The sequence below is a fragment of the Microcebus murinus genome, chromosome 19 (genome assembly GCF_040939455.1).
Source record: "Microcebus murinus isolate Inina chromosome 19, M.murinus_Inina_mat1.0, whole genome shotgun sequence".
Lineage (NCBI taxonomy): Eukaryota > Metazoa > Chordata > Mammalia > Primates > Cheirogaleidae > Microcebus > Microcebus murinus.
Window position 1 is genome coordinate 12,613,822 of NC_134122.1, and position 23,595 is coordinate 12,637,416.

A 23,595-nucleotide genomic window follows, 5' to 3' on the forward strand; every position below is an offset into this window, starting at 1 on the left:
GGCTGGTTGCCCACCCTTGGTCTCTCCTGCTCGGCCTCCCTGCACACCCGGCTGTCTGTCATGAGGCCTCCCAGGCCCCTCTGTGACAGTAAGTTCCAAGGCACCTGGTCTGTTTTCCGTAATTGCTCGGCTCTGTGCAGCTGGAGCATCAAATTGGCTAATCGGATCTGCTGGCGCGGGGCGGTGAGCGGGGAGGCGCGGCGGGGACGGACGGAGCTCTGGAGGCCAGCACGCCGCCCTCGTGCCCGGAAAGACCCCGGGGCGAGTGGGCATCAGGGGACATGCCTAGAAAGTGCTGGGGTTTGGGAAGCAGGACAGGGGAGAAGTTGAGGGTCTCCAGCGTAGGAAGCCAACCCAAGAGGGGCAGAGCCATTCTGGAAGAGAAGGAGAGATGCTGTGGGTTTGTTCCGGGGCGCAGAGGCTTCCCTGCAGCCCCCCATGCCTCACCCCTTCTCTCCACAGCCGCCCAGCAGCCGCCGTCTTCTCCCCTCCCAGCCTGACCCGCCGGCACCCCGCCCAGCTCTGCCTCCTTGAGAGGGGGCTGCACAGCCATTCGAGGGTGGGTGGGAACGCGCTGCGGTTGGACTCCCATCCCGCCTTCCCCGTCTGGCAAGCGCGTGACGTCAGGCAACGGTACGCCTTCTCTAGACCTTAGGTTCCTCCTGTCTTACGAGCTCTCAGTCTCACTGTTTGATGTGAAAATCTTTAGACGGTGCCTTGTGCAAGGTTAGTGCTCTGTAAATGCCAGGGGCGATGGTGTCTGATGGGCGCTGCCAAAGATGAGCAGCCCCTGGAGTGACGCGGATTTGGGTTTGAGACTTGGCCCCGCCATTACCCAGCTGTGGGACTCCACCTCTCGGAGCCGCTGGCTCCTGCGTAAAATGTAGCAATGCTTCCCATTATGGGGATTACGGGCACGTCAGCACGCGGACCCATCCCGAAGTGGCCACTCGGAGAATCGTGTCTTCTGCTGTTTTGATCATCGCAGTGTGTGAAAGGGATGGAATGGTGCTGGCACTTTTGGGGTGACGAGCTCAGCCCAGCAGCCTGTGGTTGTCTCTCTGGGATCTCTCTCCCCTAACCGACATCCCCCCAGAGCTGCCAGCGGGTGCGGCGTCTGGGAGCCAGGGACTGGCGCTGAACCTGTGCCCACCCGGCCGCCGCAGAACCAGACCGGTCTGTGCTCCCTGCGGCTCCCTGGGGTTGGCGGGGTGGGGGAGGCACCTGGCTCCAGACCCAGGTGCCGTCTCGGCAGGTGAGCTGCAGAAGGAAGAGCCTAAAGGCCCTGGTTTCTAGCCAGAGGACCATGAAGGTGGGGCCCCTGGGAGCCAGCATGTGGGAGGACTACAGAGGGGAGGAGCTCAAGAAGGGGTCCCATAAACCTGCGTATGAACTTCTGGACTCCCCTCCGAGCCGCACCCGAGTGGACAGCATCCTAAGCAGTCTACTAAAGGCTTTGAGAACTGAACGATAGGGTAGCCCACCACCTAGGCCCCTGGGGACACACCTGAGGGGCAGGTGTGAGTAGCACCGCAAAGGCTTGGAAAACTGAACTGACATTGGAATAACAGCAAGCAGAAGGCAGGTCAGAATCTGTGGTCCGAACCTTTCCTGATCAGTTGCTAAAAAAAAAAAAAAAACAATCAACACATTCAATAGGATTTAAAGAAGACCTAGAGTCTCATAGTATTCAGAATGTCCAGGATAGAATCCCAAATGACCTGATTTATAAAGAACCAGAAAAATCTGGCAAATTCTTGGAGAAAATATAACCAACAGATGCCTACTGCAAGATGGCTCAGATGTTGGATTATCAGATGAAGACTTTGTAACCATGCTCCAGGAAGTAAGGATGAATCTTCTTGAAAAGAATGGTAAGGTAGAGAATATCAGCAGATTAACAGAGAAATAGAAGATACAAAAAAAGAACCAAATGGGCTGGATATAGAGGCTCGTGCCTATAAATCCTAGCACTCTGGGAGGCCAAGGCGGGAGGATCGCCTGAGGCCAGGAGTTTGAGACCAGCCTGAGCAAGAGTGAGACTCCATCTCTACAAAAAACAGAAAAATTAGCTTGGGGTGGTGGCACACACCTATAGTCCTAGCTACTTGGGAGGCTGAAGCAAGAAGGCTGTTTGAGCCCAGGAGTCTGAGGTTGCTGTGAGCTATGATGGTGCCACAGCACTCTAGCACGGGTGGAGACTCTGTCTCAAAAAAAAAAAAAAAAAAATGGAAATTTTAGAGCTGAAAAGTACAATAACTGAAATAAAATATTCACTGGATGGGTTCAGTAGCAAAATGAAAGTGACAGAGGAAGCTGTTAGTGAGCTTGAAGGCAGATCGAGAGAAATCGGTCTGGGGAAAGAGGAGCAGAAAGGGAAAAAGAGAGACCTATGGAGAAACATCAAAAAGTCTAACATTCATGTCGCATGAACCCCAGAAGGAGAGGAGAGAGACAGTGGGGAGCACTGGTATGGGGGTGGGTGTCTCACCCCAGAGGACCCCTGAGTTCCTTTCCAGGTTGCTGGGCTTCACGCTCAGCCAAACCACTGCTGTTCTGCCAGAGAACATTAGCAACTCATGAGGAAGCGGCGTGGCACGAAGGCACAGGGCTGGCTTCTGTGTGACTCTCGGCCAGTGGCTTCACCTCTCTGAGCCTTGGTTTCCTTGTCTGAACAATGGGGACAGTAATACTTACATTTATCATGAACTTCCTGTGTGTTCATGATCTCACTTAATCTTTCAACAAAAACATAAGGTATGATCTGTCTTGTGGCCATTTTTCAGTCGGGGAAACCTGAAGCTTTAGAGAAAGGAAGTGCAGTGAGTTTAGCCCAGCTGCAGAATCTGAGAACAGACCGTACAAGACTGCCCTCACTGAAAGTACCAGCCGCAAGTTTGGGGGTCCCAAGGACCACGTCCCCTCAGACCATTTGGCTACAAATCCAGGGTCCCCATGACCACCACCCTCAGGTTCAGTCATTTGCTAGAACGACTCCCAGAACTCGGGAAGGCGCTACTTATGACCACGGTTTTATTGTAGCGAAAGAATGCAGATTAAAATCAGCCAAGGGAGGAGAGATGTAGGGCAGACTCCCGGAGGGGTCTAAGCTCTGAGCTTCCAGTCATCCTCTCCCCATGGAGTCACGGACAGTGCTACCTGCCCCTGGTCACCATGTGTGACAGTATACACAGAGCATAGCCAACCAGAGAAGCCCCCCACGTCTTCAGTGTCCAGAGTTTTTGCTGCGGCTCGATCACATGCTGCTCAGGTGTCTGATCTTCAGTCTCTTGCTTCTCCCAGAGGTCTGGCCAGAGGTCGACTTCTCCAGAGATCTGAACTGACACGGAGTGGCCGTAAAACCCGTATCTTAAATCACATTGCTAGACTGCCCTGTGGCCAGAGCCTCCAGGCAAACAAAGGCCCTCCTCTTAGGACATTCTAGGGGTCTGTAGGTCACCTCCCAGATGCCAAGGGCAAAGGCCAGACCTCTTTTGGGGTAATACTAATTCTTTGCTGTGCAGGAAGTAACTGGTAACTTGCGCGAAGTCACCTAGCTGGTGAGCGGTTGAGCCAAACGTCTAACTAAAGCCGTTAACCACTACACCTTGGCAATCACCTGGAGATCTTGTTAAAATTCGCTCTCTGTATTGTGCATCTGGGTGACACCTGTGCATCCGTATCTCTAATGAGCTCCAGGTGACACCTGTGCTGTCTGAGGCCCACACTTTGAACGGCTAGAAGACGCTCTGATCGCCCGCGTGAGCCCAGCGTGGCCAGAGCAGGGGCCCCCATGAGTTTGCGGGAATAGCGGGGAGCAGATCAAGGAGCTCCTGTAGGATAAGAAGTCTGTGGGTTTTTTCTAAGTGCGTTGAGAAGCCCAAGGAGGATTTTGACCAGGGGAGTGATCTGACCTAGATAATGTTTGAAAAATACCATTGCAGCCGTTGAGTGCGGAATGGATTATCACTGGGCGAGACGGGAGTCCTGCGAGAGGCCGCTGTGCTGGCCCGGGAGAGAGGCGATGGCAGCTGGGACCAGGCAGGTGGCAGAAGGGTTTCAGAGAAGTCGCGCGGCGGAATGTCACGTGGGAGGTAGAGTCGACAGAACTTGCTGATGGGTTGGATGTCAGGGACCATTCCCTGTCGTGGCCAAGTTACTTAACTCCTCTGGATCAGGGTCTCCTATCTCCAGGTCTCAGCTCCTGCCTCTCGGGCTGTCGTGGGGACAGACGGAGATGGCGTGTAACGTGCTCAGCACAGCACTTGGCTTGCAGGGAGGCCAGATCTCCAGCCAGGCGGCCAGCAGATGGGAGCGGACACCTGTCACCCCAGGGCTCTCCTGGCAGAGGGCAGGCCCACAGCGGCACGCCGGCCTTGGCTTCTCCTCCTGAGAGCTGCCGGAGGCTGCCAAAGTCCACCCAGGCAGTAAAACTTGGCTGGATCTTAAACCTTCATTTTGGGTTCTAATGGCAGCCTTTGAAGACCGGGCCGGCTGCCAGAGCTCCCCAGGGGCTTTATTCCATCCGAATGGCTGTTTAATGATGTCGGTGCCTTTGGATGGGCCCGGTTCCATGCAGACCCCCACGGGGGAGAGCATGGGGGGCTGAGGATTTATGCAGCCACACGTGTTCCTGCGCGGCCCGAGCTAGACAGAGTGATGGAGTGACAGGGAGAGAGGAGCCGGCGGAGGCCAGATCTGGGGCGCGCTTTCTCCCTCTGTTTCTGTGCTGGCGAGAAGCCGTCCTGAGCTCAGCAGCCAAGGCCAGCACCTGCTAGGGTCGAGACGAAGACGTGTGAGTGGAATCGGAAACGGAGAGTGTGCTTCCAGACGTCCCTTCTATCCGTCGCCTCGGCCTGACTTCCCCGGCCCAGAGCCACCAGTGAGTGGGAGAAGGCTTAGCCTCTAAAATGCCAGGGCCTGCAGGGCGCAGGTGGTCGTGTCACCTGGCTGCCTGCATTTCCAGGAGGCCTTTTGCTGGAGGTTTCGCTTTAGCTTTGGCTTAGAAATGAGAAAACCAGACTCCCAGAGCTTAGTGCCGTAGCATTTTCAACAGAAACCTTTTAATGTCTCTGAGCCCCTACTTTTCTTTGATCAGATGCTCATAAAATCTAACTCGGGGTTGTTCATGCGGTATTTGACAATAATGAAAGCAAACCACAGCGCTTCCTACGTGCCAGGCGCTGCTCTAGGTGTTTTGCGTGAATTCTCCCATTTAGTCCTCATGGCAACACTCTGACATAGGAGTCCTTATTATTACCATTTTATAGATGAGGAAACTGAGGCAACAATATGGCAAGTAGCTTATCCAAGGTCCTGGAGCCAGGATCTAAGCTCTCAGTCACTGGGTTATACTGTCTCAAATATTTTTCTAGCCCAACCATGTTGAGGTGCAGCATTAGTTGCCAAAGAAACAGCAGAAAGACAGACTTAATCCATCCCTTTCTGGTATTCTAGTTAGGGTGAAAGAAATGATAAATAAATACAGAGTGTGCTGACAGAAAGGGCCTGGAGAATTGCTTTGAATTGGGTAATGTAATCTGAGAAAGGGCCAGCTGTGAAAGATGGGGGAAAGGAATATTCTAGGCAGAGGAAAGGGCAAGTGCAAAGGCCCTGGGGCAGAAATGAGCTTGTTTTATTCATGGAAGAGGCAGAAAGCCATAGTGTGCAGAACATAGGTAATGAATGGAGTGAATTGTGCAGTGAGGGCAGAGCAGTGAGTAGAGGCCATGGTCAGGGGCTGAGGTGGTAAGTGTTTATTAAACACCTACGTGTGCTTAAGGCTGTTAGGCACCAGGGAAATAAAACTGAGCAAAACAGAGATGGCTTCTGGCTTTGTGAAGAATTGGGCAAGATGACATGCATGCAAGGAGCGCATAGCAGATGCTCAGTGGGTGTAATTTTCTCTTTTCCTATTTGTAAGTCGACAAGAAAACTGCTTCCCTGGGTTTCTACCTCCCCCCCCCCCCCGCCCCCTGCATTAGAGCAGGACAGAATGTAGCTGGCATATAATGGGAATCATTTTTAGAGACAGCCTTAGGCACGGGCATTATTTACCTGGCAAAACAAAGCAAACAGGTGGGTGAAGAATCAGTAGGGCGGTCAGTGGGCAAAAGATCATGGCTTCCCCTCTGTCTTCATGAGCCAGGGGGGGGAGGGGCTTTGGGGCTTAACTGTTGGTCACCCCCTTTAGGACCCTGAGCTACAGAATGGGCCCAGGAAGCAAGGACCAGTGTCTACTGACTTGGTTGCCAAAGTTCCCATTATATGTCAGCTTTGGGATTTTATTCTGCTTAATTATGCTGGGGCTGGAGAAGCAGAGGAGGGGCAGCCTGTGGACGACTCGTGGGTGGGTTCCTCTTCCATCCTTGTTCAAGGTCACCCTTGCCCTCTCAGTGGCCTGTCCTGGTAAGAGGCCAGGACACTTTAGATGTGCCTAGATAACCTTGTGACAAAATGAGGCCCCCCCAGCCTTATTACAAGACGTGTCCCTAAAACTCAATGAGCCCCTAAGGCATTGGAGGACCAGGGCAAATCATCCTTTTCCAAGATACGGAGGGTGGCTTGGAAAAGAAGACACAAAAGAAATCATGGGAAGAGCTGCTAACTTGGAGGTGGGGTTGAGGGAGCAGGAATTTAGTGGCAGCTCTTTGCATAATAATGGCCAACGTTTATTATTAAGGCTTACAGTCCTCCAAGCACTGTCCTGAGCACTTTACAAACACTGTCTCAACTGGTCTCACAGCAACCAAATGAGGTAGATCCTATTATTATCCCGTTTGACAGGGGAGAAAACTGAAGCTCGGAAAGCTCATGTGACTTGCTAAACGGCTGAAGTCCTTGTATTGGTTAAGATAAGGTTAGCTCCTGTAGCAGATCAGCCACCAAGGTTTTGTGGTGTGACACCATAGGAGTTATTTCTTGCTTCCACAATAGTTCCTTGTGGGTCCTTTCATGGGTTGCCTTGCATGCAGTAGTTTGGTGACCCAGGCTCCTTCCATATTGTGGCTCTTCCGCCCTCTCAGGCTTTGGAGGGTTTCATCTCCAGCTGGTGGTTGGGGGCGAGAGAGAGCTGAGGGCTGCTGAGAAGTGTTTGTGGGCCAGTCCTCAAAGTAACACGCATCACTTTCCCTCCCAACTCCACTCACATTCTGTTTGCTGGAGCTCCCTGCGGGGGAGGCTGGACGTGTAGTCCAGCTGCATGTTGAGGGAGAACAGGTGACCACACAGCCGTCTCTGCCACAGACACCCAAGCAGGCAAATGGAAGAGCCAGCCTGCGCCCTGTGCAAGCCTGCTTTGCCCCACTGCCTCCCTGAGCACTTGTTGCCTCTGAGTTCATGACCAGGGTCAGCAGTGGGGGAATCCCACAGCCTAGGCTGGTGGTAGCCCCAGGCACCTGCTGACTTATAAAAGCAGTTAAAGGAGCGGTTCTTAGCCTGGGGTGATTTTGTACCTCCTCCCCGGGGATGTTTAACAATGTCTTGAGATCACAACTCAGGGGATGCCTCTGGGTAGAGGCCCAGGATGCTGCTAAACATCCTACACTGAACACACAGCCCCTCACAGCGGAAAACGACCCATCCCTAAATGTCTGTGGTGCCGAGGGTAAGAAACCCTGAGCCCCAGGCGGTGGGATTCCGTGGGCGTCCTGGAGTTTGTGGGGTGGGGTGGTGCTCTCCGCCAGGAGCTGAGAGGGCAGGTTGGCGCGGGCTCAGAGCCAGCCAGCTCCTGCTCTGCACCTGTTTGCGGCTTGTTTACTCTCTTTCTGTTGTGTCAAGCCATCACCATTCCCAGTGGTTTCTCTTTGGCTGCCTGGGAGTGCAGAACTCAGGGGCAGAGTGTGCTGAGTGAATCCGTGCTCATCTGTGCAGATTTTTCAAATGACTTCCCTGTCTCCACCCATAAAAACTTGGGCAAACAGAAATACCTTGCTGTGCAAACAAGCCCCATCCCTGAGGTGGCCTGGCACGGGCAGATGGGCTGCAGTGCCACCCAGCCTGAGAGGGAATCAGGAGCCCTCTTAGGAAGACGGACAGAGCATGTCACCTGCAAGTGGTGACATGAAGGGGTTCCATGGTAGGGTAGTACTCATGGCTTTTTAATGTGGTTATTATAAAAGATATATGTTTCTATACACTACATGTATATGTATATATATGTGTATGCATACATATATACTATTATTTAGATATAATCTATATATTTTATATGTATATATTACGTACTATTTCTATAAATACATTAACTATCAGTATATTAATAAATATTAATGAATTGATATCCATTACTACTTGTGTAGGAATGATATGTAAAATAAAATATCACTTATAAAAGATGTAAAAACCACATACATACACACACACACACACACACATATATATATAATGTGCAAACAGTAAAAGGAAAGGGCGACAATAAAAAGTCAAAGTCTCTAATTTCCCCTACTCAGAGTTGACCACTTTTAATAATTCTATCGTGGTCGGGTGTGGCGGCTCACATTTGTAATCCCAGCACTCTGGGAGGCCAAGGTGGAAGGATCGCTTGAGCTCAGGAGTTCGAGACCAGCCTGAGCAAGAATGAGACCCTGACTCTACGAAAAAAAAATAGAAAGAAATTAACCAGGCAACTAAAAATAGAAAAAATTGGCTAGGCGTGGTGCCGCACACCTATAGTCCCAGCTACTTGCAAGGCTGAGGCAGGAGGATCGTTTGTGCCCAGGAGTTTGAGGTTGCTGTGAGCTAGGCTGACTCCATGGTACTCGAGCCCGGGCAACAGAGCAAGACTGTGTCTCAAAAAAAAGACAAAAGAAAAAAAAAAAAAAAAAGACAATCTATTATAGCTTCTTGCCAGGAATGTGTATACGTGTATATGTACTCACATGTATATGTGTGTGTGTGTATATTTGCACGTTGGTGTATGTTTATCTATCTCCACTCTCTTGTTAGCATTCAAAATATACGTGTTTTACTGCAAGTTGCTCTTTTCACTTAGCACATCTTGAATAACTTTTCCACATGAGCACATATTTATTCATTTAACAAATATTCATGAGCACCTCTTATGAGCCAGGCGCTGTGGCCATGGCCACGACAAAGCGTGACAGTGAGCAGATCAGACAAAAATCCCAGTTTCATCCGGCCAATACTTGAACATGGGCAGGCGGGCAATAAACAAGCAACTGAATCGTGCAGTTCAGAGAGGGGGTTAAGTGTGAAGGAGAAAATGGAAGCAGGGGTCGTGAAGGATGGGGTGGGGGTAACAACTTTTTACAGGGTGTCCTTTGAGCCGAGCCTTGAAGGAGATCAGGGTGTGCCATGTGGATGTGTGTGGGAAGAGCATTCCGGCCAAGGGGAACAGAAAGCGCGAAGGCCCTGACGGGGGAGAAACAGCAAAGAGAGTGTGTGGTCCTGTGGGGTCCAGAGCCCCCTGGTGATTATCAATGGCTGTGTGATATTGCATTAAGTCAATGAGTTGAAGGATAATTTATCAACTGATAGATTCGAGTATAATGCCACACTGGCCCACATTGCAAGTTAAGGAATGAACAATAAACACACAATTCCTTAACATTACAAGTTAAGGAATAAACACAGGGCTGCGGGGCCTCTAAGTACCGGCTACTGTTCTTTAAGCGATGTTACCGTTATGCAAAACCAGTTTGAGAATTCTCTTTTGAAATGGCCCCCAGAGCCTGTCCCCACAATAAAAGAAATAAATAATTGTGGCAGAATTCTTCGTCCTTTGAAGACACTGAGACACACATATTTTTTAACAGGTCATGGAAGGCTAAGTGTTTCACACAGATCAAGTTCAGAAACATCTTAAAAAAAAAAAAAATCAGAGATGAGACCTCACTCCAAACCAATGAGGCTGATTTCTTTGGGTGTTTTTAAGAGGCTTCTATTCCTAACTTACTGTCTGCGTGAGGGTCCCTACCCTAGACCGGTGCATCTCAGACCTGGCTGCACAGGAGGGCCACCTCCAGAGATCATGCCAATTGGCCGGGAATGTCCTCTCTCCTCTCCAGGTGATTGTCATGTGTGGTCCTGCTGAGAACCAATGCCAACCTCAAGCATGCATCAGAGTCACCCGGGGCTTTGTTCAAAGAGGTTGCCGGGCCCCTGCCCCCCAGTTTCTGATTCGAGAGAGCTGGGTAGACCTGAGAACGTGCATTTCTCTCTTTTTTTTTTTTTTTTTTTTTTTTTGAGACAGAGTCTCACTCTGTTGTCCCGGCTAGAGTGCCGTGGTATCAGCCTAGCTCACAGCAACCTCAAACTCCAGGATCATGCAATCCTCCTGCCTTAGCCTCCCAGGTAGCTGGGACTACAGGCATGCACCACCATGCCTGGCTAATTTTTTCTATATATTTTTAGTTGGCCAATTAATTTAGTTCTATTTTTAGTAGAGACGGGGTCTCACTCTGGCCCAGGCTGGTATTGAACTCCTGACCTTGAGCGAGCCTCCCGCCTCGGCCTCCCAGAGTGCTAGGATTACAGGCATAAGCCACTGTGCCTGGCCAGAACGTGCGTTTCTAACAGGCTTCCAGGTGGTGCTGATACTCCTGGTGTGGACACTACACTTTGACAGCCGCTGCTCTCAGTAGACCAGAGGTCTGCAAACTGCAGCCCGTGCCCTGTTTTTGTAACAAGAGTTTTATTGGGACACAGCCATGCTTGTTTATTGACATATTGTCTGTAGCTGCTTTCTGCTACGACAGCAACGAGTGCTTCCAACAGAAACCACAGATAGCCCTCAAAGCCTGAAATATTTTACTATCTGGTCCTTTATAAGAAAGGTGTGCCTACCCCAGCCTTAGAGTAACACGTCTGGACTCTATTTCAATCCTTTATGCACTCTTCCCCGGGGGAGAAGTGACCTCTCTGATTGGGATCGTGGTGAGTTTGCACTAGAGGTCCCCAGGCCTCTGCTGGATGGTGATAAATAGGTCTCCTTGCCCTCCTCTTCTCTCTGGACCTGCCTGCCCACGACAGGTGCCATTCTCTGCTGCTCCCTCATGAGCTTGCTGGTCAGGCTTCGCCCTGGAGGGACGGAATCTGCACAGCTGTGCTCAGAGAGGTTTAATTCGAGGAGAGCACATAGTGCCATCAGGTCTCTTTCTATAATCCAGTGAAGCCACCAGTCCAAGTGATACTTTGATCCTGCATGTAACCTGGGGAACATTTGGAGTGTCCCCCATCCTCAAACCAATCAACAGAATCCCTTGGGGGTAAAGCCAGGCACCGCAGGGGGAAGATTTGATCTGTTATCCCCTAAAGCTTCAACAGGTGTCTTGTAACTAGCTCTGAAGATGGTTCGTAGTGAACATTTCCACCAGAGTGATGCCAACATTTCCCAAACAAATGCACAAAGACGACCCTCATCCAGATGTCTCGATTTTGGTTGTTCGTGTAAAAACAAGCACGTTGCTTTATAGTTACGCCTTTAAATGCCTCCTCCTGGATGGTGCGATTCACATGTGGATCTGAAAGTGATTCTTCAACCCGTATGTCATCTTAAATGCAGGCTCCACGTGGCTCAGTCTCCACGCAGAGGCACGAAGACGTGGTCCAACAGCTCCCAAAGGAATTTTAGTAGAAATTTCCATCTTGGCTTCCATCTCTTGAGGAAGGAGAAAGGGATCTAATACATAAGCCACTGCAATGTTTCTCAGAAGTGTCTTCTCCATCCCCCTGGTTTCTCTCCCCCTGAATTTGCTCGGGAATTTCTTCTCTGCTGAGCTTTCAAGCTCTCTCTAGCTCAGTGGAAGTGACTTCCCTCCTCCCAGTCTCTCAGCTTCCTTCCCTGGGGATCTGCACCGCTTCTTGAATCTCAGTGCCTTTCATTGGGTGGTGGTGGTGAAGGTTCGGTAGTAATGAAGGGGAATCCTATCATTTCTGCTTTTTCCTAAAGGCAGAGGTTTTTCAACCTCGGCACCTGTTGACATTTGGGGACAGATAATTCCTTGTTGTGGGGAGCTGTCCTGTGCGTTGTAGGGTGCTGAGCAGCATCCCTGGCCTCTGCCCACAAGATGTCATCAGCACCCCTCCTCCCAAGTTGTGATGACCAAAAAATGTCTCCAGACATTGCCAAATTCAGGGGAGCAAAATTACAGAATCCCACAATTCCCTAGGTGCCAGCATTGCCTGCAGTCCTGGGCATAGGGGCCCTCTACTTGGGGCCTTGTGCTTTAAGCAGGGTGAGGGGCCCAAAAGCATTCTTCTGCCCAGGGACTGAGAAGTCCAGGCATCAGGGAGCCGACACCTGCCCTTCTACATCATCACCTCTGAATACCGGGGTCCCAGAATTGCCCACCCAAACGGCCCAGGCCTATTTCCAGGACCTGCTCAGAGCTCTTCCAGGCTGGTTCTCAGGAAGGTGAGCCGGGATGCCAGCGCATGCCCTCAAGGCCCAAGGAGATAACAAAATGGAGAGGATGATATTATTTACCTTGTAGGGCTGTCATGTGGATTAAATAACTTAGTGTATTGAGAGCCCATAGGATGACCGCCACATGATAAATACTATATATAAGTGTTAGGTGCTATTACTATATTTTTCATGTCAGTCATCCCTAATCATAAGACAACTTCCTTCCTTGTCTGCTGCTTAGCTGAAGAAGTTGGCGGCAAACCTGACTGCTGGGCTCTGTGGGGGGTGGGGTGGGGTGGGGGTCGGGGGGTGAAGGTCCCAGAGTGGCGTCTGCACAGGGATTTTTGTGGGATCTTCCCAGGCCGTTCTGACTGGTGGCACCTTTTCCCTAATGTGCTGGTTGAGGTTGTAACTCCCTTTGAAGCACACAACGTACAATAGATCTCTATTCTTGATCTTGGCCTTGTCATATCTGAAGGTCAAGGGAATGGAGAAATGGGTGCGAATGCTCTCCTTTTTTGAGATTAGAGAAGAAATGATGCTGAGCCATGAGTTCCAAAGCAGCTGTGCCGTGTGCTGGGAGACCTTGAGCACTCAACCTCTTAACTTCTCTGAGCCTCAACTTCCCCATCTGTAAAATGGGGATAAAAATATTAACCTTCCATACTTTTCTGGGGAGCATGGGTTTTTTTGTTTGTTTGTTTTTTGTTTTTTTTTTATAAATGCAAGGTCCTAGGAAGGAGCATGGGTTTAAAAAATAAAATAAAATGGTACCTTCCCTAATAGGGCTGTGGTATGGATGTAAGTTAAAAAATATATATATATGAAGTGCTTTACTCAGTGCCTATGACTCACAGGATTTGGTATTGCTGATTTTTAATTATTGTAATACCGTTATCTAAATTGTCATTATGACTATTGGAAGGAAAACCATGGAGAAAAAAGTTCTGTCCAAGCAGCTGTTAGGAATCACAAATGAGCCAAGAAAGCTTGAAAAACATCACCCTTCGGTGATGGATGAGGCTCTTAGAACCAAAGAAATGTTCCCACTGAATGAGGATTCAAAACCTACATCTACCCACCCATGGTATACATGGGGAAACTGAGGCCGGGGAAGGGCTGTGATGATATAATCTACATTTTTCTGAAGAAAAACCTGGAGCAGCTTGTAGGTTTTAGAAAGAAGAAGAAAAGAAGGAGTGCTGTAGTGTGAGGAAGTTTTGCAGAAGTTGAGAAGAAGAAACAGGGACCACGTGTGTTGGGGCGTGTGGGCGCTGGCCCGAGGGAGGAGAGGAGGGGCGGGAGCAGCGTGTGTGGACCGCCTCGGTTCTCCTGCAGCAGTTAGGGTAACTGGGGACCATCCTGATGAACAGTGGGGACCCTCCGCAGGGAGGAAGCATCATGATACAGCCAGGATGGGTCTTGCTGGCTTGATGTGTTTTTTTCAGAAATGGGAGGGCGCCTTACCCCGGCACCCAAGAGGCAGATGGCGGGGTACAGTGATGAGGTGTTGGGGGTCCCTGCACTGTGCTGTCAGACTCAAAGTTGTATGTGGGGGTACTGACAGCCTAGGGCACAGGTGAGAGTCTGTCATTACCTTGTGAACCAAGCAGGCAAAACGAGGAACTGCCACGTCTGCTCCCATTGGTAAAGAAGGGGAACTTTTTTCTTTTAATTTGCAGTGTTTATCACACCCACATGCTAAGTCATCCAGCTTCGCTTCCAGAACCGTCTGCTTTGGCACACTAAATCAGCGACCAAAAAAAAAAAAAAAAAGAGTTTGGCACCTATGGTGAAGAACAAATTCATTTTTACGGCAAACATCAACATGTGAAAGCCTCAACTTGTCCCTGACTCATTCAGGGCACTTAGAGTTTGACTGCAGCAGTGAGTGACCTCCCCTCACCGCTCTGGACCTCAGTCTCCCCAGCTGTAAAATGGGCCAGTGATAGCCACTGCCTTAGAGTAGCGATTCTCAAACTTGGAGAGTTGAGGGGTGGGAAGGGGAGGTGTCCCTAGGATATGTGTGACAATATCTGGAGATACTTTTGGGTGTTACAACAGAGGTGGGAGGGTTGCCACTGACATTTCATGGGCAGAGGTCATAGGTGCTGCTAAACATCCTACCGTGCTCAGGACAGCACCCCGCAACACAGAATGACCTGACCCAAAATGCCATCAGTGGCAAAGGGGAGAAACCCTGCTCTAGAGGGTTGATGCGAAGATTAAATGAGTTAATCTACTGTCGTACTTAGCCCTGGGCCGAACACCTAGTAGGTGCTTGATAAAGCAGTGCCACTCCTGTGCTCCTTCAAAGCCGGACCTCTGAGCCCTGGAAGATGCCCCATACTTTTATTTCCCCAACCTGAATTGCCATGGCACCGTAGAAGTAGACACATATGCTGATGGTTCTTTGCAGGTAAGTTGGGTCTCAGGGTGTGTCCAGGCACTGCCTGAGGAAGGGAACTGGATTTCGGTGTACTTGTCTGTCCACAGAGGGTGGCCCTCTGAGCCAGTACCCTTAGGATGCTACTGTGTTTCCCCGAAAATAAGACCTACCCATAAAACAAGCCCTAGCAGGATTTCTAAGCATCTGCGCAGTAGAAGCCCTGCCCTGAAAATAAGCCCCTACGCAGCGCATCTGCACAACCCACGCATTTCATTGAGGAGCGGTAAAGACGATGAGCAGCCCTTCTCATCTGCCCCATGAGAGCTCTATGGCTCGACATGAGAGATGGGGGCCAATGGTTCTAAAGGAAATAGAGTCGCAAGAAATTCAGGATGAAATTCGGGGTTTGGAGAGTTACGATGATGTTCCAGAGGAAGACGACTTAACTGTATTTGAATAAATGCAGATTGTTGTACTGTACTTGAAAAGAATAACACATCCCCTGAAAATAAGCCCTAGGGTGTCTTCTTGAGGAAAAATAAATATAAGACCCTGTCTTATTTTCAGGGAAACAGGGTAGAGAGCCAACGAGATCGGGGACAGTGTGACGGGTAATAGAGCAAGTTCCTGTGCAAGGTGTGCTCTACGTTAGAATCGTTAGCAGAGGGGGGTCCAAAAGTGTTTTGTAAGAATAAAGTTTCCACTTACTAATCACTTTCCCCTTAAGCTTGTAAAAAGTCTTAAAAATTTTAACTGTGTTTGATACAAAAGTTTTCATACTTCTTTTGACCCATTAAACAGAAGAACATTGAGCAGTCTTAGGGATTCAGAGTCACAATTTTTTTAAAAAAAGACCACACGGTGAATAGCCCCCAGCTCTGTGAAGGAGTGAAGGGTTTGCTCTTCACCACTGGTCTCGTTCTACTGCACTTCTTGAGTTCTTGTCTCTGTCTGGTCATCATAATCCACTGTATTAATTTAAATTACTCCAGATGGGGAAACCAGATAACCGAGTTCATTGCAATTATATCTAAATCCATGAAGAATAAATAGGCTCTTAGAGAAAGCCCTTTTCCTGGGTTTTGTGTGTAGACTTAGTGACAGCTATTCCAACTGTTTTTAAGTGCTTTTTTGCCACACTCTGCGTTGCTCATGTTAGTGGGAAGTGGCTTTGGACGCCTGGGGTACACTTAGCATCTGTCTATACACTGTCCAGTAGTAGATTTAGTGGCTACAATAAAATGAGTCCCCCCACAATGATCAGTGGGTACCTTTGGTGGCGGTGCCTTATGACAAAATATTTAGTTGTGAATGTTTCTAAAGAGAAGGAATTTAGGAATCCAGTTGTAAGGAATCGTCTTTCTTCACAGGTTATTTGTTTCTGTGAGTTTTATCACCAGTTAGCTGTGACTTGTTTTCCTTTCTTTTCTGTAAAAGACAGGGGATACCCGAGCCACTGCCTCTGAGTCCCTTTCTGGACTCTACATGTCTAGTGCTTAGTTCCTTGTTCTCTGCAACAACACACTCCTTAGAATTTACAGACATGGCGAATCTTGATCTCCTCCCAGGCGACTTTTTATCATAGAAGTCATTAGTTTTATTCAGCTTCAGCTTATTACAATTTGCATTTTGAATTGAAAGACTATTAATATTGCCATAACTTTACCAAGTGATTTGCAAATGCCATGCGTGCCAGTTAGCTTGGATGGCCGCGGCAGGGACGGCTTCCCATCGGAAAGGCTGAGTCACTTCCCACCTTGCCGGGGCCAAGTGACTCAGCAGCCAGGCTTCTTCGCAAATCGGGATAAGGAGCGTAGGATACGAGATTTCCTTTTAGTTTTCTCCCCTTCTGGCGATTTAGATGTGGATTCTCTAATAGCGACTTATTTTCCCCTTGTTTTCTTTCCAAAATAATGTGTACTTTTTGTAAGAAGTTCAAAACTGCACATGCTTATATAATACAGAAAGTGGAAACTTCCCTTCTGTTTCCCCGCCCTGGAGACAGCTACTTTCACCAGTGTGGTGTCCGTTCCTCTGCTTAGTGTTTTCTTTACGTATATTAACATTCTTTTTAACGAAGCGAGGTCGTGTTTACATATGCGGTTTGGTAATGTGCTTTTGTCTCCTAGCATTATGTCTTGGAGGTTTTTCCATTTCGTGTGTGTATAGATAGATCTGTCTAAGGCTTAGCAGCGACACGGATTTCCATGGTGTTATTGCATCAGAAATTGTCGAACCGGTCCGTTCAAAGTCTTAAGATAATGGCTTGAGCACAAGGAGGCACTGAGAAATGAGGCAGGAAAGGGGGCAAACCAGTTAAGGATGATGGAGGAAGTGGGCGTCTGCAGTTTAGGGGTCCTCAAAACCATGCACAAGTTCAGTGATTCACTAGGGCTCGCAGGACTCGGAAGAGCCGTTCTTCTCACGGCTACAGTCTGTGACAGTAGAAGGATATGGACCAAAGCGAGCAAGGGGAAGATGCTGCTGGGGTTTGGATGTGTGTGTTCCCACCGGGGTCCGTGTTCGGAGTCCTCCTCCCCGCTGTGGCAGTGTCAAGAGGTGGGGCCTCGGGGACGAGATTCCTTCACGAGTGGGGGCCGTGCCCTTACCAAAGAGGCCCCGGGAACTGACTCGCCCCTTCTACCTCGTGAGGCCCCGGCGAGAACACACCCTCTCTGCAGCGGAGAGCGAGCCCGCGCCAGACACAGGATCTGCTGGCATCTGGAGCTTGGATTTTCTAGCTTTTAGAACTGTAAGAAATAAATTCCTGTGGATGATAAGCCACCCAGGTTATGGTGATTTGTTATAGCAGCCTAGATGGACTAAGACAAGCATATGGGGCAGAGTCCAAGAGAGACCAGGTGCAAACCTCCAGCCGCCCTCCCCACTGGAGCCGTATGGACGGCGCTTAATTCTCCCAGCAGTGACGTGTGACAACACGCCCAGAGTGCCACCAACCCGAGCCTTGGTGTCTGGGATATCTGATGGGGGTTGGTCACACAGGTGTGACTGACCATGTAAGAGGCTAACCCTGGTCTCCAGGCGATGCGGAGTGGCCCCAGGCCCGGGGGGCACAAATAAATCACAGTGAGCACAGACAGTTTGGCGTGGCTCAGGCAGAAAGCCGCAGTGCTTTAGGTGGGACACTATCCGCAGATGCCGTGAGCAGCCTCCAAGGTGGGCTGAGGGGGTAGGCAGGGCACCAACAGCCTCAGCTACACTTCCTCATGGACATTTGGATATTTTTGTCATTTCCAAGTTTGGGTTTTGTTTTTGACTTTTTAGAGACAGGGTCTCATTCTGTCACCCAAGCTGGAGTGCAGAGCAGTGGCCTGATCAGAGCTCACTGCAGCCTCAAACTCCTGGCCTCAAGCAATCCTCCTGCCTTGGCCTCCCAATATGCTGGGATTACAGGTATGAGCCACTGCACCCGGCCCTGGCATTTTTTTATTGAAATAAAATTCACATAACAGGCCAAACAGGAGGATTGCTTAAGGACAAGAGTTCAAGACCACCCTGGGCAACGTAATGAGACCCTGTCTCTACAAAAACTTTAAAAACTAGCCGGGCATGGTGGTGCACATCTGTAGTCCCAGCTACTCAGGAGGCTGAGGCGGGAGGATCACTTGAGCTCAGAAGTTCGAGGCTGCAGTGAGCTATGATCATGCCACTGCACTTCAGCCTAGGCAACAGAGCAAGACCCTTCCTCTAAAAGATTGTGTTTTAAAAATTTACATAACAATAAAATTCACCCTTTTAAGGTATACAATTCAGTGCTTTTTAGTATATTTGCAAGGTTATACAGCCATCATCATTATCTAATTCTGGAACATTTTTATCAGCCCCAAAAGGAGCTCTGTGCCAGTTAGCAACCACTCCCCATTCCCCATTATCCCCAGTCCTTGGTAACCATTAATATACTTTTTGTCTTTAATGATTTGCCTATTCTGAACATTTCATGTAAGTGGAATGACAATATATGGCCTTAAAAACTTGTACATAAATGTTTATAGTAACATCATTCATAATAAGAGTCAAAAGGTGGAAACAACCCAAATGTCCATCAATTGATGCATAGAACATTACAACATGGATGAACCAGACAGATAGTAAATATCTGAGGCTTTGAGGGGCACATGGCCTCTTTCTGAATTATTCAACTGCTATGGTCTGAATGTTTGTGTCTCCTCAAAAAATGTATATATTGAAATCCTAACCTCCAAGGTGATGGTATTAGGAGGTGGGGCCTTTGGGAGGTCATTAGGTCATGAGGGTGGAGCCCTTATGATTGAGATTAGTGCCCTTATAAAAGAGACCCCAGAGAACCAGCTTCTCCCTTCCACTGTGTGGACACCAGCTGTGAGGAGACAGGCTCTCACCAGACCGCGAATTTGCCAATACCTTGATCTTGGACTTCCCAGCCTCCAGAACTGTGAGAAATAAATTTCTTTTATTTATAAGCTACCCAGTTTATGGCATTTTGGTATAGCAGCCCCAATGGACTAAGACATCAACTCTGCCCTTTTAGCACAAAAGCAGCATTATGTAAACAAATGAGTTTGACTGTGTTCCAATAAAACTGTATTTTAAAAAACCATGAGCTGTCCAGAGTTGAGTTGGGGGCTCTCGTTTGCTGACCCTCACTATAGAAAATATCCTTGTATGTGTATCTTTGTCCATTTGTGCAGACAATCCCTTGTCCATTTGTGCAGACAATTCCATCAATTCCTAGAAGTGGAATTGCTGAGGTGTAAGTTACGACACCTTTATTTTGAACAGATACCGTGAACAACCCCCAAAGTTGAACCGACTTGGTCTTCTACCAGCAATGCATGAGAGTGTTTGAGACTCCCTTTCTTAAACCCCTTTCCCAAATATGTAAAACCTGTGCCCATTTACAGAGGGATGTTTCTGCATTGTCATTCTTGAGCTTTGGAGAGCTTTGGAGAGGAAGATAGAACATTTTGCCCTCATAGAAGAGCAAATGGGGCTTCAGGTGGCTTAATAGTATCTTGTTTTAGATTCAAGGCACACAGGGAAGGGGACATGGGGAACTTATTCTCTTAGAGAATCAAACCTTAGTGAGATCAAAGTGAGATCTCTTAGTGAGATCAGACCTTAAATTGCCCCCTAGGTATGATTCCAAAAGTCTTGAGTGTTACCTATTCAAGAAAAAAAACCTGCTTTTTTCCTAATGCATCAGAAAGCTCTGTAGCAATTTCCTTTATTAAGCAAAAGTTCCATTCCTATTATTTCCCCTTTTTTGTAAGGGGTTTGCATGTAAATGAGGTCCACCTATGCATACTGAGCACATTACCAAGTGTACAAAAATATACATGGTCCAATTTTTCTCCACAGAGGTAACAGGTACTAGTCCCTCTCAATAGAGATGACGTAGTATTTCACTTACCATAGTTTTCCCTGAGTCTTTTTGGCTTTTAGATGATGGATGGAGTTTTTGTTTTTCCTATTTTTCTTTTTTCCCCCCATTTTCATCATTTGGAATTCTTGATGTGAACCCCACAGAGGAGAAGAGAGGCTCATTAGCATTCAAGCTCTGTTTTGGGCTGCATATTTTAGTGGGTTTATTTGATAATCAGTGTCCCTCCTGGGATCCAGCCCGCCTTTGCTCGGCTCACGCTGGGTGAATCTGCGATGTTTCTTGTTCCCTAGCCCTTTATTTATAACGGAGACACGGCCCGCTTTCCCATTAGCGAGATGGCACGCCTGCGCTGCTACCCACACGCAGATAAAGCATTAGGCGCAACTTGGCCAGGAAGATAAATCAAGTTAACCATCTCATTAGGCTTGAAAGACATACATTAAGCTTAAGTTGGGATTAACAGAGAAGCCTTCCAAAGAGACATGCAGCATAGCAGGGGGGGGAGAAATTACCATGGCCATTTCTCTCAGCAAACTTCCACCACACTGCGTGGAACAGAGGAAACAAACCTGAAGTCTCTTCTAGGAAAGGTCAGCAGACAGACATACAGGATTGAAATAGCAATATAACATTTATTGAGCTCTCACCACATGCCAGGCGCTGTGTGCCGAGAGCCTTACACACGTCGTGTCATAGAAACTGCACATTGACCTGCGAGATAAAGCGCTGCTAAGATTCCTATTTAACTAATGAGGAAACAGACTCAGAGAGGCTACCTCGTTTGACTCTAGAGCTTTGCCAAGTGGCGGGGAGCCAGGATTCACCCCAGGATGTCTGGCCCCGGGGGCCCCTGGCTTAACCTAGTGGTTCCCATGTGGGATGCATTTACCCTCCCACCCCCAGGGGACATGTGGCCATATCTGGAGGCATTTGGGATTGTCACAGCTGGAGAGGGGACTGCTGCTGGCATCTAGTGTCAGGGGTGGGGGTGGGGTGGGGCGGGGCCCAGGGATGCTGCTAAGCAGCCTATGGTGCACAGGTCAGTTCTCTACTCGGAGGATTATCTGACCTAACGTCAATGATGTCACAATTGAGAAACCCTGGCGTAAGCACGCAGCTGGCCTGCGGTTGCCGGCTCGCTGAACCGCCGGAACTAGCCGTTCACGGAGCGCTGCAGGCGGGTGGAGGGCAGCAGGACAGAAGTGTAAAGGTGCATGCTGCAGGTGGGGCGGCCGTCTGGCAGAGGGCACGGCCAGCACAAAGGCCGCAGGGTAGGGTCGCGGCTGGCCTGGGGTGAGGGACAGCAGGACACGTGGTGTGGCTGTCGCAGAGACCCAGGGGAGGACGAGATGAGGGAGTTGGGATTCCTCACCACGCCACGAAAAAAGCAACGTGCCCCGAGCGATGACCCTGCGCCTGCAGTTGGGGATGGTGTGACTAACGGCCTCTGTCTTGTCGTCTTGTCCCCACTGCCTTGCTCCTGCCTCCTGTCCCTGCCCTCGCCCCCATGGCTGCCTAGTGTTCGGCCACAACGTGAAGAGCAGCAACGACTTCATCGGGAGGATCGTCATCGGCCAGTACTCCTCCGGCCCCTCCGAAGCCAACCACTGGCGGCGCATGCTCAACACCCACCGCACGGCCGTGGAGCAGTGGCACAGCCTGAGGTCCCGCGCCGAGTGCGACCGCGTGTCTCCCGCCTCCCTGGAGGTCACCTGAAGGCTGCTGGGAAGGCAGCTTCCGTCTGTAAAAAAAAAAAAAAAAAAAAAAAAAAAAAAAGACAGAAAAAAGTGTCACATACTATTACATCCACACCCACAAACGCACGCGCGCACACACACACACACTCGCACTCGCACTCACACACGACACCCTAAATCCTCTCAGCACCGAGAGGAAGCTGACTATTGATCACAAAATGGCCGCCCTCAGTGAGTGAGGCCTGAGAACTTTCCGGAAGCCCCACGCGTAGATCTCGAGCTGAGTAGGCGCTGCCGTGGGACTGACTGGCGGCGCCCGCTCTTGTTGATACCCCTGCCCCAAAATGCACTTTCACCCCTCAGGCCGGGGAAGGGCCCTCCCAACGGGCGCCAGCCTGCGTGGAGACTAAACACCGAGAGTTCGGCCGGTGTGTGGGAGACCCGACACCCCCGCCCCCAAAACACACGCCCCTGGGTGACTTCCGAACAGGCTGCTGTTCCCTGGGGTTCTCCAAACCTGCTACCTTTCTCCAAAGGTGTAAGTATCTTTGTCTCCTTAGTAAATGTGGTGACTAGGCTAGACTGTGTGGAGAAACCAAACGGCAACACAAAGCACGCCAGCGTCCGAAGCCTCTCCTGGCGTCACTGAACTGTCCTTGTGTTCGCTCCTTCCAGGGGCCTCCCTGTGGGTGCGTGTGCGTGTGCGTGTGTGTGTGTGTTCTCGTGCGTGTGCCCTCATGGAGGAACACACGCGTGTGCCCGTGTGTCCTCTCCGAGAGCAAGGTGACGGGCCGGGACCTCGACCCTGAGCACCCCCTTCTCTCTGCCCCTCCCATCTGGTGAGATGTCACCCCCTGTCCTCCCCCTGTCTGTCAAAGCCCCCACCGTGGGTAACAGTAACGTGTGTGTGTCTCGAGTAAATAGGATACGATAGAATAAAAGTGACATTTTTGACCACATCAGGGTGATTGTGACCCACGAAAGACCTTCAGAGGACCTGATTCGTGGATTAAAATGGCCACCACACCCCACGCACAACGGTCTCCCTCCTTAGTCGTTCTCCGAGGATCTTTCTGTGTTTGTGTGTGAACCAAAGTCATGTCTCACGTGCTAAGGAATTAGTGTAGCTAGAATAGATCTCTCTCTCTCTCTCCCTCTCTCTCTCTCTCTCTCTCTCTCTCTCTCTCTCTGTTGGATGCTTCTGTATCTCTTTCCACAGCATATTGTCTGGTGTGATGGGGAGCTATTTATTGAAATTAAAGACTATTTATTTGTGCCACGCATTCGACTCACCTTTTTCTTTCTGAACCTGGGACATAGAGGACGGGTGGGTGTTCCGGCCGCTGCTGCTGCGTAACAGCCATGCCAGTGGCTCAACGCAGTCATATTGATTATGCTTACAAGATTGGGGGGATCAAGAATGTCAAGTATTCGCACCATGTTTGCCTGACTCGAGCAATGTGCTAACAACAGTTGTTCCAGTTTTGCTCTTCTCGATAAAACCATCCACTTGTTTGGGGCAAGATTCACAGCTCCTTTAGCTTTTCATTGGCCGTGCCTTGCTCAGGGCTTGAGGCAGGTAACTGTCTCAAGGGGTGGGCCAGGGTGGCTTCGCCCCTCCTGGCTACACTGGGTATTGCAGGGAGGAGCCTCAAGGGTCCTTCTGGTGTGTGTCTCCCACCCTGGAGTGGAGGTGTCGTGGGCATCAACGGGGAGAAGCAGGAAGGCTGGGTTAGGTTAAGTTCTCAGGAGAGAA

At 49.6% G+C, this 23,595-nt stretch overlaps 1 protein-coding gene across 3 annotated transcripts in view; it reads left to right on the forward strand.

Annotated features, from left to right (window-relative positions):
- SYT17 (synaptotagmin 17) overlaps positions 1-23,118 on the forward strand; it is a 70,724-nt gene extending 47,606 nt beyond the window's left edge. For 2 of the 3 annotated variants that reach the window (XM_012736051.2, XM_012736050.2), the window contains exon 8: positions 21,662-23,118. In XM_012736051.2, coding sequence (XP_012591505.1) covers positions 21,662-21,858 — 197 coding nt within the window. In that variant the 3' untranslated portion in view covers positions 21,859-23,118. The remainder of the gene's footprint in view (positions 1-21,661) is intronic. The other variant, XM_012736052.2, reaches the window with a different exon arrangement.
- The last annotated feature ends 477 nt before the right edge of the window (positions 23,119-23,595 follow it).